The 15,008-nt window shown below is 39.1% G+C and overlaps 2 protein-coding genes across 3 annotated transcripts; both read left to right on the top strand.

Moving 5' to 3' along the window:
* Window positions 1-3,048: 3,048 nt before the first annotated feature.
* Window positions 3,049-6,930, top strand: gjb1a (gap junction protein beta 1a; the record flags this gene model as incomplete). 2 transcript variants are annotated; one of them, XM_080435752.1, is made up of 2 exons in its annotated part: window positions 3,049-3,164; window positions 4,199-6,930. In XM_080435752.1, the coding sequence occupies one exon, from the start codon at window positions 4,213-4,215 to the stop codon at window positions 4,933-4,935; it is 723 nt and encodes a 240-aa protein (XP_080291878.1). In that variant the 3' UTR covers window positions 4,936-6,930. The 2 variants fall into 2 exon arrangements, with proteins under 2 accessions (XP_080291878.1, XP_080291877.1); XM_080435751.1 differs by lacking the exon at window positions 3,049-3,164 and adding an exon at window positions 3,879-3,906.
* A 2,571-nt stretch (window positions 6,931-9,501) lies between these two features.
* On the top strand, window positions 9,502-11,153 carry gja2 (gap junction protein, alpha 2; the record flags this gene model as incomplete). The annotated part of the gene is made up of 1 exon (XM_080434751.1): window positions 9,502-11,153. The coding sequence occupies one exon, from the start codon at window positions 9,502-9,504 to the stop codon at window positions 10,555-10,557; it is 1,056 nt and encodes a 351-aa protein (XP_080290877.1). The 3' UTR covers window positions 10,558-11,153.
* Window positions 11,154-15,008: the final 3,855 nt, after the last annotated feature.

The raw sequence follows: 15,008 nt of genomic DNA, 5'->3' as shown, positions 1-15,008 counted from the left end.
TGATCAAGAGGACATTCTGTTCAGACTTTCTCCCAGAATAACACCACCAGAGTTTTCATACCGTACCACTGAAAACTGATAGTTTTTTAACCACTTAAACCCCATATGGTTAACCAGAGTCCCTCGGGGCTCTATACTAGTGTCCTTTCAGTTTTATGTTATTGTGGGGAAGGCTTTCACTGAAAATAGCAGATCGACAATCCAGTGAAAGCCTTCCTCCCAATAAGGATGCTGGGGTTTAAGTAGTTAAGTGTTCTATACTGTAGCTAGGGTAGGTGGTTATATATAGGAACATCTTGTTCAAAGGATATGCCACACTAATGCAGCCTATAGTCCTAAATTTAATCCATGGTCTATTTAACTCAAATAAGAGAAATCCGACTGATAAAAACATGGAAAACAATTGTAATATGTTTACACCAATGACAGTCAACTTCACAGTCAGGTGGGGTAGATCAGTGCATGGTTGTCAACCTATGGGTCAAGACCCGCAGTGGGGTCCCCAAATTATTTTGGGGGGTCCCCAGATGATTAGCTTAATGTGCAACATTGTTGTCTCCCTCAACAGAAAACAAACCAACATACAGTACAAGGGAACGGGCTTAGTGACATCAGTTAACTCTGCCCACTTTCTACGCCATTTTGCAGTCTGACGCGCAGCAACGTCAGACTGTAGTTCTATGCTTCTTGTAGCAAGCAGCTCGTGACAGTGGTGTGTTAACTGTGTACATTATCTTCCATCCCCTCTTCTAAGTTCTATCTCTCTAACTTGTCGCTCTAATTTAGCAATGGGACGACGGTGCTGCGGATGCAATACTATATATATACTATAGGCCTATATGCAATAATAAAACTACTGAGATCAGATGTCGGAGATATCAAATAAATGTCGTATTGCTTGGGTGTCAGCTGACGAAATAACATAACCTTCCCAAACACATATAAGCTCTCTACCTGTGCTCAAACGAGCATGACAGCACACAATCAAAATAAAAACATCTGTTGTGTTGATCAGACAGAGTCTTGCAGAGCCGGCGAGTGGCTACTGGCTAGGTTAGCAGTTTACATGGGAAGTTTGCGGCCGTAGTAGTTAAAAATGTTTTAATTTCTATCGAATATCGTAAATACAAGGAGATTGAGCTAACAGTTACGTTTTGTTTCTCTGTCTCCAGTCTTAGAAAAGTTATCTATAGTGGCTCACAGTGGCTGAGTATACTGTATAACAGAGATCTTGTCTGTCTGTCAGACGGACCTCAGGATAGAGATAACACTTGCAGAAAGGTTGTTATTTTGAGAGAGAAATGTCCCGCAATATGAATACATTTTGATATGTTTTATTTTGATGGTAACTGTTGTATAATCGGCAATCGCAATATTACACTCGAGGGTGGTGTGCTTTATCATATTGACACAGTGCTTCCTTATTTATAACTGTTGTCACAGTGACTGCAAAATGGCGACCGGAACTACATCACTACATCTATGCCCGTTCCCTAATGTCTGCACATTTCTAAAGTAAAAATTTAAGGACTTTTAAGACCTTTTTCATTGCGTCAGTAATCAACAAACTATACTATAAAAATAGTCAAATATTACCTAAGAAAGAGGCGTTGTGAGCATATAGATGAGCTGTTTTCGCAATTTTTATATTACCGAGTCAAACTAAATGTATTGCCTCCACTACAATTCCAACTGCTTGTCAGGGTGGGGGGTGCCCAGTTCAAATATTATTATTTTGGAGGGTCGCGGCCTGAAAAGGTTAGGTGTGACCTAACAGTAGGCTACTAACTGTAACAGGTTTTTTGACAGATTTGCCAGCAGGGAGCATCCAAGGAGAATCACCTGTTAAAACACTGTTTACATTAGTGGCAGACCCATAGAGAGAGAGAGTTCTGTCACGCTTTGATCTTGCCGCAAAGCGGGCTGCGATGGGCTGTAGTTCCAAACATTGGAACTTCCTCGTTGAGATAGACAGAGCATTTCCGCATTCCATTCTTACAATGCTAGCGTCGTCACTCTCATACAAGATCACGCTGATTAGTGGCGGACATTGATCAGCTTCAGCATGCAACATGTCACAACAATCTTTCTCTTTTTCTCACCCCCCCCCCTTCCTATTTTATAAATAGGAAGGGTGGGGGGGGGTAATATGACTTAAATTGTTTAAGTCATATTATCTATCTTATCACTAATTGGAATATGGGTTCATTTAGATCTGAAGACTCACCTCTTCAGACGCCACCTTAGCCCGTAGCACTTGCTGTAGCACTTTCCCTAGCCTTGACGAACTTATGCAAAGGCTAAAACGTAATTTAGATTTAGACAGATGCCAGGTTCATTTGTAGACCTGGCATCCTATAGTGTGTATAGTTTCAATGTACAGATTTTGATATTATACTGTTTAGACTGATGATAGGTTCTTGGTTCACCTATGATCCTAGATTACTATTTCTATGCATTTGATGTAATTACCTCGCGTTTACCTTGCTTACTGTAAATCGTGTCTGCTAAATACCTAAATTGTAAATTGTAAGTACAAACATGTGAAGTAGGCTACACTGGTGATGAAGAAGAGATGGATGCTTTTTACTGGAAAAATTAACATTTAAGAAAAGAACAAGAGCAAGGTAGCAGAATTTGTGAAAGCTGAAAATCATATTCTGGATGCAGAGGCTGGAAAGAGCAGCTGGGGAGCACGGACAACTGATTACCATGTCAAATTAAATTTTAGCATTTGTATAATAAACTCCTGTCCTCTTATCTTTAAGATTTGCCCAACCAGAATTTATATAGGACGTTCTTTGTTGTTGTTTTCTTGTACATTTTACTCCATATTGCGTCAAAATCATCCTCCACTTCCCTTCCAGAACACAGCACAATAGGCAATGGGTGAAATTCGTATCTCCCCACACAGATTCCTTGGTTTGGGTCGAGACGTTTGATCTGAAAAGACGTTTGTTTGTTCCCTGTAAATGGAGCTATTGTATGCAAATGTTTGACACAAAAGCATATGACTTCTTCAGTGCAGGGCAGTGGCTAGTGTGAGAAGAAATTAGCAATGCAAAGTCATGGTCTAATGCTTTCTTTACCAGTCACTAATGAAAAAAACCTGCTAATGTCAACATAATATTTCTGGGCATGCTTTTCTTTAACTACATCTGAAGGTAAATTTGTTTCATTTGTTGATTTTACAACCAGAACATCAAGCTAAAGAAATTATAGTTTATTTTCTATGTTCCAAAATTGTTGTGTTATGTATGCACTACTAATGCTCTGCTACTGTCAGTTAACTTGAATCAACATTCTTTAGCAAGTCTCTTATTTATGTTTAGACATTTTCTTAATTTTATAGCTCCTGTGATAGCCTATATATAAAAATATGTTGCCAATATTGCAAATAGACCACAAAATTAACGTGATATACACATTGTTTGCCTTTTTAGTTTTCATTTAGCCAATATTTCTTCCATATTTCTTCCGTTGATACAGTATGTTTAAATTCCTGTGTGCACTGCATTATCCTGATGAAAAGGACGGTCTGTGCTATGCTATAGCCTACATTGTCTAGTTCAAGCTGTCGAAGAAGTGTGCTTATCTAGTGCATTCAGAACCATCTCACATTCTCAATGACATTGGACAAACAATGGAGATAAATTATAGAAGAGACTACAAAGGTTGCTGTGATGTCAAAATTAATTTCATGCTCTCATCCTGCTACTGGTGAAAGCAGGTCACATGACGCATTATGCCATATCATAGTCTGGCATTCTTAAGTGGCCCGCCAACCCCAGAGGGCACAGAGAGTTTTGCTTCTCCTCTGGATTCATATCCATGCTAAACCAGTGGGCAAACGTTGACCTCCACACTGGGTGCCTCCTATGCCTCTTACACCACCCGCTGAGCCTGGTAACAACTCCAACTACATTTTTAGCGGAATGGCAAGCCATGTTTGGGACCAAGGGAAATGATGACTATAGCACAAAGGAGTTCAAACTTTTTGGAAAATTATTTCCCACAAGCTATAAATTGATTCTGACTGGGAAATCTTCAGCTCATATTGGGTTTGATGTAAAGGTGCATCTTCCCTATAGGCAAGGAACATATCATTGCAAAGTGATAATTAGATAATATCATGTTGATTTTAAATGCAAAATATGTTCAACACAATGTGACCAGTTGTTATGTCTTTGTCTTTCAGACCCAGAACCGAAGATGAACTGGGCATCGTTTTATGCAGTCATAAGTGGTGTAAACAGACACTCTACGGGCATAGGTCGCATCTGGCTGTCTGTCCTCTTCATTTTCCGTATCCTGGTTCTTGTGGTTGCGGCAGAGAGCGTGTGGGGCGATGAGAAGTCTGGCTTCACCTGCAACACCCAGCAGCCTGGCTGCAACAGCGTCTGCTATGACCACTTCTTCCCAATCTCCCACATCCGCCTGTGGGCACTCCAGCTGATCTTGGTGTCTACGCCAGCCCTGCTGGTGGCGATGCATGTGGCCCACCGCCGCCACATTGAAAAGAAGCTCCACAAACTGTCTGGACGTGCCAGTCCTAAAGAGCTGGAGCAGATTAAGACTCAGAAGATGAAAATCACAGGTGCTCTCTGGTGGACGTACGTCCTCAGCCTGTTCTTTCGCATCATCTTTGAAGTCACCTTCATGTATCTGTTTTATATGATCTACCCTGGCTACAAGATGATCCGGCTGGTGAAGTGTGACTCATACCCCTGCCCGAACACGGTGGACTGCTTCGTATCGAGGCCTACAGAGAAGACCGTCTTCACTGTGTTCATGCTGGCCGTTTCAGGTGTTTGTATTGTGCTCAATATTGCAGAAGTGGTCTTCTTGGTTGGGAAGGCTTGGGGCAGGCACATGCACAATGCTGGAGATAAAACCATGGGGGCTTGGATCTCCAAAAAACTCTGCTCTTACTAACAAACATGCGACTCAGTAGGCTACTGGCACTAAAGGACATGAAAGTGCCACCTAAGAGTAATGGAATTACTGTACATCCATACAGGTAACTTTATCTTGGGGGAAATGTAGATTTTACGTATAATATAAAAAGTATTGCCATTGAATAACCACTTGATAAATTGAACATTCATATGATCAGCACTCAAAAATAGAAAGTGAGATCACAGGATTCAACTCAATATTGAACTGGCTACAGTATTTCCTTTTTTTAAATAAACTACACATTCGTTAGTGTGCATGATGTGATTGTGAATGGTGGCACAATTATACGGTACATCTGTAAATTAAGTGTTGTAACCACACTTCAGATATAGGTTTGTGTGTTATTTTGGTGTAGTGTATATGCATCAATCAGTTCTGGCGGCAGTGGCTCAGGAGGTAGAGCGACTGCTTGGGTTCCCGGGTTCGATCCCCGGCTCCTCCTGACTTAGTGTCAAAAGTGTGCTTGAGCAAAAAATGAACCCCAACTGCTGCTGTTCAATAGTTGCCCACTGTTCCTAATAGTTAGGATGGTTTCAATGCAGAGGACCAGGTATAAATAAATGTACTTGGCCCGATACCCCAACAACAACGAAAGGGGACACATTTATATTTTCATTTATTATACTTTTTTAGCACTTATCATATTATACATAATTGTATTGTATTTCATATTTGAAAAGTGTTAGTGCTTGGTCTTTAAAATTGTTATTTATCATTACCATGTCTGAAGCTACATCTAGGCCCAGCACAAGGCTCACTATTGTTTCTGATAACCAGCATTGCAAGTATGACAGTTTAACATAATATGTTAAATAAACTGTCATAATTAAAAATGTCTTACAATAATATTATTATTGAGCTGTATTTGGTTCTCTTTACATGCAATTAGTTATTTATGAACATAATACATATGAATAAGGCCAAATCTACAGAACATGTTTTAATTCAATGTTGAGACTATTGTAACTTGAACAGTTAATATTTATATTATTAATGCTTACAGTATATCAATCATGACATTAAATGTCTTGCATTTGCCTTAAACCGCAAACAAATTGAATGTAACCTATTTGCTAACCCCATTTGAATGAAACATTCTAGCAATTTTTTAAGCATTATATTATTCTGCTTCATAGAGAACATTTTACATTTTGAACCAATGTTAAAACATTTACATTGACGTCTGCTTTCAAACCCAAATTAAAGAAGCAATAGCCTGCCACAGAAAAATATCATCTGGACTTCAGACACCATCTTTTTCACAATTTAAGGGCATTTTTTAAGAAGGCCTAGTTGGGTTAATTGTCCTCAAACTGTTAAGAAGGTTAAAAAGGTTTTAAACATTCAGCAGGAAAATTCCCAAAAAAAATCTATCTTTGGAGTCCATTACATACATACGTACAATATATTACAGGTAAAGTGAATTAATATTTGATTTTCTATTATACTACTACTGTACCTAAAGTATTCTGACTGTGTGAAAGAAAGACATTAGTACATTGGAGAACAGTTTTTTTTTTTACTAGTTGTTGGCAGTGTCATATCATAAAAATAGAAATATATCACCACAATGTTCTACTGAACTAAACCAGATGAAGCCTAAATGTCCATCTGGGTTTTTTTTCAGTGGTATTGTGCAATAGAGACACATAAGAGATCCTGTGACATATTGCCACCTGTAAAAAATACTCAAACAGTCTAACCAATTAAGTTCTCTAGAGGTTATCAATAGCCTGGTCATGTGAGGGGGTTACTGTGTCAGTGAGGTTGATTCAGGTTGGACAGCTGCCGAGGGCAAGCGTGAGGGCACTTCTCCTTTTCTGGCACATAGGTGGTCGTTTGGTAATTTAGGCAACTGTTTGGATGTAACTGCGAGCTCAGAGTCAGTAAGGATTAAGGAAGAGGCTGACTTTATTCTGATCAAAGAAATCCTTTTTGAATTACAATGTCATTGCTCGGTGTCAAACTCCCAAAGTGGAGTTGGCACCACGTACCACTGTTTGAAGTGAACTTATTCACCACCTCATAAGTCATACAACTACAGCTTGGAGTGTCTGCAATTTCTTTTTTTTCCTGTATGTGCTGTACTTTACAGGATGCCTTACTTGAAAGACTAGCAATATTAAAATTAATTATGATTTTATGCGATCATCCGTCTGTCATTGTTGTTGTTTTTTGGTCTGGCAATGTGTATTGTGATTATCTAAATGAAGAATTTAGACAATTGATTTCCCTAGGTTGTCAAGTGTTAAAGTGCGAAAATTTCATTTTTGTTCACCCTGTTGCAAGCATATCATCTGTTGACAATATAACCACCATTCCTGTCAGTCTATCAATAGTCACTCAAGACTACATGCCAAATAATCCCCACCATATCGTTAACCGGATAGTCAAAGGCCATCTCACCAAACCCCACAACACCATGACAGCATAGCCACTCCCTGAATTATATTTAGAGCTACATGTAGGACATGAAAGACTATCCCTCATCCTTATTGGACCACTCGGCTGCCTGTCAAATGTGAAGACACACTTTAGCACGCTTTACAGTACTCTACAGGAGTCAATGTTTTCCTCCATCCTCATTGGCACACTGGCAGAGATACACACATGGGTTCTAGTTGTGGTATCTCATAGAGTAGCCATTCATTGGGGTCAGAGTAAGGGACCTCGACTAGTTGAAAGTTAAAGCCAGTAGTTGTGATTATTTGATTAAACTTTAGCACTACTATCATCAACCAATCCAGAAGGGAAAGATATCAGAGTGGACAGGAGAGCTCCACTTCTTGGAGATGAACTTTGTCAGGTAGGTCTAATTTGGTGCTAAAATCAAAGATACGTTGAGTGCTATGCTACTTAAATATTCCATATAAAATCTGTCTTATTTATTTATTTAGTATTTAGTAAGCTGCAGTACAGTACCTGTACAGTAAGTCTGTATAATTTCAAAAGTGAAATCACCCATCATCTACAAATGCCTGGCTCAATCATTCAGTAGTGTGAGCAGAAAGACTCCTTAAAGTCCATGGTTGTATTCTTCAAAAGGGCATTCAAATGCAGACTATAATGGCTGTCAGCTTGGGAATCATATCCCTATGACTACAAGTCAAGTCATGTCAAGTTTATTTATAGAGCACTTTTAAAGAAATTGTATCAACAAGCATTATAGGGGGCAAGAATAAAAACTAAATAACCGTATGAACATACTGTACAACACATGCACCATCAGAATTATGAAAAGATAGGCTTCCTATTGCAATTCCTTAGATATGAACTAGAAACCTAATTCTAGGAGGAAGGTAAGATACAACTTGTTGGGTGCTTCTGCATCTCAAGACCTACAGTATGGTACGGTGCATTATCACTCACAGATCAGTAAAAAAGTAACCAGGTTCTAATTACTAATCAGAACTTAAAGGGATATTTCACTTTCAAAAAAACTTTGGGTCATTTTATCGTCTACTCAGGCTTTTGTGAGCCCCCCAGACATTGTTTTAAGTTGCTTGATTCAGTATTTAGATATTTGATATTCATTTTATAAGACACGTCCCCTTCCTATACAAACCCATTATAACTTCAAATTCAATTTTTAACATGTTAGATTCATCAAAAACACCCGTCCTTGGTTCTGGTGACTCACCCTGCCCTCCTAATACGCGAGGGGGCCATGTGTTTTGGATTACTTTTCTTCATTTATTTTATTTAAGTTTTTTATTGTATTTTTTTTTTTCAATTTCCAAAAAATTTTTTTTTTAATAAATGAAAAAAGTTATCAAAAACACGGCCCCCTCGCGTATTAGGAGGGCAGGGTGAGTCACCAGAACCAAGGACGGGTGTTTTTGATGAATCCAACATGTTCAAAATTGAGTTTGAAGTTATAATGGGTTTGTATAGGAAGGGGGCGTGTCTGATAAAATGAATATCAAATATCTAAATACTGAATCAAGCAACTTAAAAACGGTCTGGGGGGCTGACAAAAGCCTGAGTAGACAATAAAATGAAAGTTTTTTTGAAAGTGAAATATCCCTTTAAGGTATGAAAGGCCTTTCTTACAACAGTTAGTGACTGCATAAAAAAATAAGAATACATTTCTAAATCCTGATTTGCCTTGCGGGTTGTGGAGTGTCTTTTGACCAATGTTCAACAGATAACTTTTTAACATGCTGTGCAGACCTAGACAAGCATGAAAATGTCTGTATGCTAAATGAATCTGTACGGTGTGACTGGACCTTTCACTTAATAAGTGTAAGGTAATAAACACTGCAAAACCGTGAGTGTTAATTTATCTTGGAGTGTAATGGAAGGATTCAGAGTTAAAATAACATCCATGGATTTTGCAGTGTCGCCTACTGTCTGTGGCAGAGTGTAAAATATCCCCAGCTTTTCCACCCACAATACTTTTCAGTACAATATTGGCACTATCTTTGGTCAAGTAGTTGTTTTTTTATACCTTAAATAAATATATACTTTTTCTTTCTTCTTACAGGTGTCTGTCCCGATATTCTCAAAAAGATTGACATTACAGTACACGTGTGAGCCACTATGGGTGATTGGGGCTTGTTGGAGAAGTTGCTGGACAGGGTCCAGACGCACTCTACTGTTGTGGGTAAAGTGTGGCTGACGGTGCTCTTCATCTTTCGCATCATGGTGCTGGGGGCCGCTGCTGAGAAAGTGTGGGGAGACGAACAGTCGGGCTTTACGTGCGACACCAAGCAGCCTGGTTGTCAGAACGTGTGCTATGACAGGACCTTCCCCATCTCCCACACCCGCTTCTGGGTACTGCAGATTATCTTCGTCTCCACTCCTACGCTCATCTACCTCGGACACATCCTTCATCTGGTGCGAATGGAGGAGAAGGCCAAAGAGAAAGAGAAGGCGCTTGAGAAGCAACATCTGCTGTCTACAAGCAAAGCTAAGAAGCCGGTTAAGGATGACACGGGTCATGTTATACTTAAAGGAGCTCTGCTACGAACCTACGTGTTCAATATCATTTTCAAGACCCTGTTGGAGGTGGGCTTCATTGTACTTCAATACTTACTGTACGGGTTTCAGCTGAAACCGTTGTACACCTGTGACCGCTACCCTTGCCCTAACGTGGTCAACTGCTACATCTCTCGGCCTACAGAGAAAACCATCTTCATCATTTTCATGCTGGTGGTGGCCTGCCTCTCTCTACTGCTCAACCTGGTAGAGATGTACCACCTGGGTTTCACCAAGTGTCGCCAGGGCCTCCGCTACAGACGGTCACATGCCACAAGGGAGATTTCAAAGGCAGCAAGTGAGCCGGTCATGCCTTTTGTCCCGAGCTACAACTATTTTTCCGGTCACCCTGCAGTCGCCGACACCTTCCCTGCGGACGCCAAGTACAGCATGCCAGAGCCAAATTCCGCATACAGCCCCTACAACAGCAAAGTGGCTTACAAGCAGAACAGAGACAACCTGGCAGTTGAGAGGAAATGTAAACCGGAGGGAGAGGATAAAAGGGAGAGGAAAAGATCTAGTCCGGTCTTTGATGGGCCCTTTGAGAACCAGCGCCGAAACAGTGAATCAAGCAAGCACAGCAATAATAAGACCAGGCTGGATGATCTGAAGGTCTAGGTAGATTCCAGGAGTTTTTTGTTTTGTTTTCCATCAATACGCATCAATGGCTATGCTGTCTGATGCTTGCATTGTTTTTGTTTACAACCTATTTACTTGAAATGAAAAAAAGAAATCATAGATCAGTCATTTCCTTTATCATTAACTGAAATGGCATTGCTGTTTCTATTGTTTCTGTTTTTTTTTATTTTTTTTACATATTTTACACAATTTGTGCAATAGTGTGAGGATGTAAAAATGTGGATACAAACATTGTAAAAGTAACAAGGCAAAGTATTGCAGGGCAATCCATAGTCCCCCGCCAGATTAAGTGGTGTTTATGATTGGGCTATAAGGTCGCAGTGAACTATTTTGGTATGAGACGCACTGCCTTCCCTAGACGTAACCATATACTGTACCAACTCTGCTCATCCTACGCTGCATGGTATAGCTATAGAAGTTACATTATGCTCCAGACAAGATCTCAGATGGACAGAAGGACAGACAGGACAGAGACAATCGTCCTGCCACCTTCCCCCAGGAGGTCCAACTGGGGACTCAACATGAACGACTCAGGGAATACATTGTGCAGACAAGACATAAAACACTACTCTGAGTGCAAACAACTCTGCAAAAATGCAGCTGGCATTGCATTTTTAGATCCACAACTTAATCACATCATTAGTATCGTAAATCCAAGCTTCATCAAGATAGCTGGATACATACACCAGCAGTAATTCTCATAAATAGTAAGTGAGATATGGTGATTATAAGTTAAAGTTACTAAAGGAGACAGTGTTGATGGCTGGCACTTCATGAAGTCAGTTAACTTAACCAGCCCTATTTTCAAAATGTGTAGAAATGTTTTAGACACTTAAACCTTTTCTTTCTCTTTTTCTTTCTCGAAAACATCTACAATCTCACAATCCCTTGCAGCACGACCTATTGTGAGCCTGTAGATCTTTGAATAATTGTGAAGATTTTTTGAACATTTGTGGCTTTAATGACATGCCAAAAATAGAGTGGTTAACAAGCCAAACTAATCTTACATCGAATGCCTCATTTACAACTTTCATGTTTCTTTTTCCCCCATTTGATTTCTTCAGTTAACAATAAAGTGCTTAATGTTGTAGTTTTCCCCTTCAGTTATTAGTATATTTCTTCAATTGATTTGAAAAACAGGGAATTGCATGCAAAATAGTGGCCTCTCACTGGCAGACAGTGCTCCTATGATTCAATAATGCAAATCTGCTGAGTGGACACATTCCAGAGAATGGGTCTGTTAACTACTTAAACCCTCTAGACATAATTATTAGTAAAATGGATCTGAGTTGCAACTGTACTTGGTATGCTCTTATTTCACTCAACACCAAATCTCTTCAGCAAAAATAGCCAATCCACAAGCTCACAACGCGTTGCAACACGTTGTGAGCTTGCAGATTTGCTATTTCTGGCGAACGTTTCCCCCCAGAATAGGGATGCTGGGGTTCAAGTGGTTAACATGCTGCCGGTGAGGATTTATACCTACTACATCAAGAGGAGGCCTTATGATGAGATAACCTTTTAATGTGATAAAATAAAATGAATTAATCCAAACAAAGCTTATTGTTCTAATCATTCAAACTGGGTCTGCTTCCTTAACACATTGTTGATCATATAAATATTTTTTAAAACTGACTGAACTGTTCTGTGTTAAATGAATGAGTTGTCCAAACAACAAACAATATCCAGTCAAGGATTTGTACAATGTCTTATATTGTCCCACTACTTTTTTAGAATGCTACTGTTTGGTTGCCAGTGTCACAGGCAATGGTGTGTTGTGTGAATGGGGGGCATTTCCACGACACATGCCATGTACATCTCCAATGGTGTGAGAAGTACTTCAATGGGCTATTCTTTGTTTCTATAAATACCTCCAGACACACTCACAAGAGTATTATTAGTAAACTGGGGGAAGGAGACCAAAATCATTGCCCTACATCAGCAATTCTACTGTTATTTTGTAACTATTAGTCAAAATATAGTCAGGAAAGTATCTCTCGAAAATATATTACCCATACCCATATCGTTAGCCTCATAGCATAATTGCCTAAGTCAGATTGTTAAGGTTTTCAGGAAAGAAGAAATGAAAAATTACTATCTGCCTAAGTCATCTAGGTGACTCATTTTTTAAAAAAAACTCATTTTATCTAAGTCATATTTATCCGCCTTTATCTATATCTGCCAAACTCTACTCTCCTAACACTGCTGATCCATCCTGCCTTATTGCCTATGTTCTCAGCCTATCAGAATGCTTGTTACATAAAAAAAAAACACTTCTGTCAAAAGGTTGACTTAAAATCACTTTCTGCCTAAGTCATTTTGGAATGCAGTATGCATTCTGATAGGCTAAGGACATAGGCAATAAGGCACAATGAAGCAGCAGTGTTATTAGGAGAGGAGATGGGCATAAATGTAAATTTGGTTAAAACAAAATGTTAATGTTAAAAGGTTAAAGCACAATATTTGGACAGTAATCATTGCTATAGAGTGTTTGTTCAGTGACAGAGGTCTCCCCAACTCCTCAGTTCTTTAATAAACAGAACAATTTCAGGTGGGTTGCCAATTTCAGCCAACCAGGAGTACAGTACAGTATCAGCGCAAATTCTATAGTGTTCCAGTTCCATGTCTGCTCATTTCTTTGTATGATCACTTCCAAATGCAATCGCTTATCCTGTATCCTATGTAAGTTCTCTCTCCTGATTGGATAAAAATTGGTATCCTGACTTGAAAATGTATTTTCTATTTACTTAAAGTATAGGTAGGGTAAGTGATATTTTTAGTTTTATTTTGTTTTTTTGTTAAAATGTTAAAGTACTATATTCTGATAGTAATCATTACTACAGAGCGTTTGTTCGGTCAAAGGGGTCTCTCCAGCTCTTTAGTAAACAGAATATAGTACATTTTCAGGTAGGTGACAACATTTAAGCCAGTTACCCTACCTTTAAATGACCTAGATAACATAGGAATTTATAGAAGTGACATTGATAGCATGAAAATGACAGACACTTTTTAAATAGCTACACATTTTGGTCTTGACATCGCAGTAAACAACAACACATTTTCAAAATTCCACAGTATACACACTCCATAAATGACCGGCACCATAAATATCTCACAAGCATTATCGGGTTACATGGATTTTCTTCAACTGAGTCAACAACTTTAAATCTTTCCTTTAAAAGGTATTTTGAGTCAGTATTTACCCACATGCTCTGTCATCATTAATCTTCTCTTTTTTTTTTACTCTAACATCTACAGTATATAAATGATAATGAAAATAGTGCAGTAAGAAGAATACAAAGTCCTCTTTGTTTTGGAAAGGTCATTTGATTTTAAAAACAATATTTTGGATCCCTACTGGCTGACAGCAATTTTACAAACATATCCTAAGCAAGCCATTTTTATTTAGTTAAATATCCAGTGGCGGTACTTTAACTGAATGTTATTGCCATTAAAATCTACATAGGTATTAGTGTATCATTAATCCTTGTTTTATTTAAATGATTGTGGGCTGTTCTATGTAGGTTGTATTTTCTTTTTAGTTATTGTGCCCACACATACTCTGGTCATTAATCCTTTTAAACGGTTTTATGTACTTTGTATTCATTGTTTATACTTGGATTTGTATTTTTGGTACGCACTGCTTTTTAATGTGTATGCGCTGCCTCTGGTGACTGAATTTCCCCTGCAGGATCAATAAAAGTCTATCTATCTACATGTATATGGCAATAAACTACACTAACTATTACCCTTAAAAAAGGCTTGAGGCTAATGCCAAGCACATCTCAAACCCTCAACAGAACTAGGCCAAATGCCCTACTATTCTGAAAGGCTGTACAATTAACCACTTAAGCCGTCTTGAAAAAATCTACAAGCTCACAAGGCAGCACATCGCGATGCGTTGTGTGCAACATCTTTTGACCATTTTTGTATAACCACGTGCCCAAAATAGGGACGCCAGGGTTAAAGTGGTTAAAGACAGGTGACAGGGTTGTAACCCTGTAGTAACCCTGTGCCATGGCTGAAGACGTGAGTGATACTGTACACTCAAGAGGTCATCTGTCATTGACTCCTGCAGTTTCTAGGTCAAACAGACATAATGTAGCCAGGGTTTGGAAACTAGTGAGGTCTGGTTGCGGCGTCAGGGGTGGGGGCTGTTTGGGGGTGGTGGTGTTGTTTGGGGGTGGGTGAGAACACCAAGAACAAGCTAAAATTATACTAAAATGACACCTACAAACACAGTCCATTAGCTATACACAATACATTATAACACATACCAATTATCTGCATTGTGTTGGATTCTGGGTGGTCTTTGCCAGGCCTAATACTGTAGGTCTTCAAGTGTTGACAGAGGGACCTGTGGTCAAAAACACAATTATTAAAGATTTTCCTTTGGGCCGACACAATTTGGATCTATGTGTGTGTGCGTG

The sequence above is a fragment of the Gymnoscopelus braueri genome (genome assembly GCF_963280865.1).
Source record: "Gymnoscopelus braueri genome assembly, chromosome: 8".
NCBI classification, from domain to species: Eukaryota; Metazoa; Chordata; class Actinopteri; order Myctophiformes; family Myctophidae; genus Gymnoscopelus; species Gymnoscopelus braueri.
The sequence above is the reverse complement of the archived record's forward strand: the minus strand, read 5'-3'. Positions and strand labels throughout refer to the sequence as shown.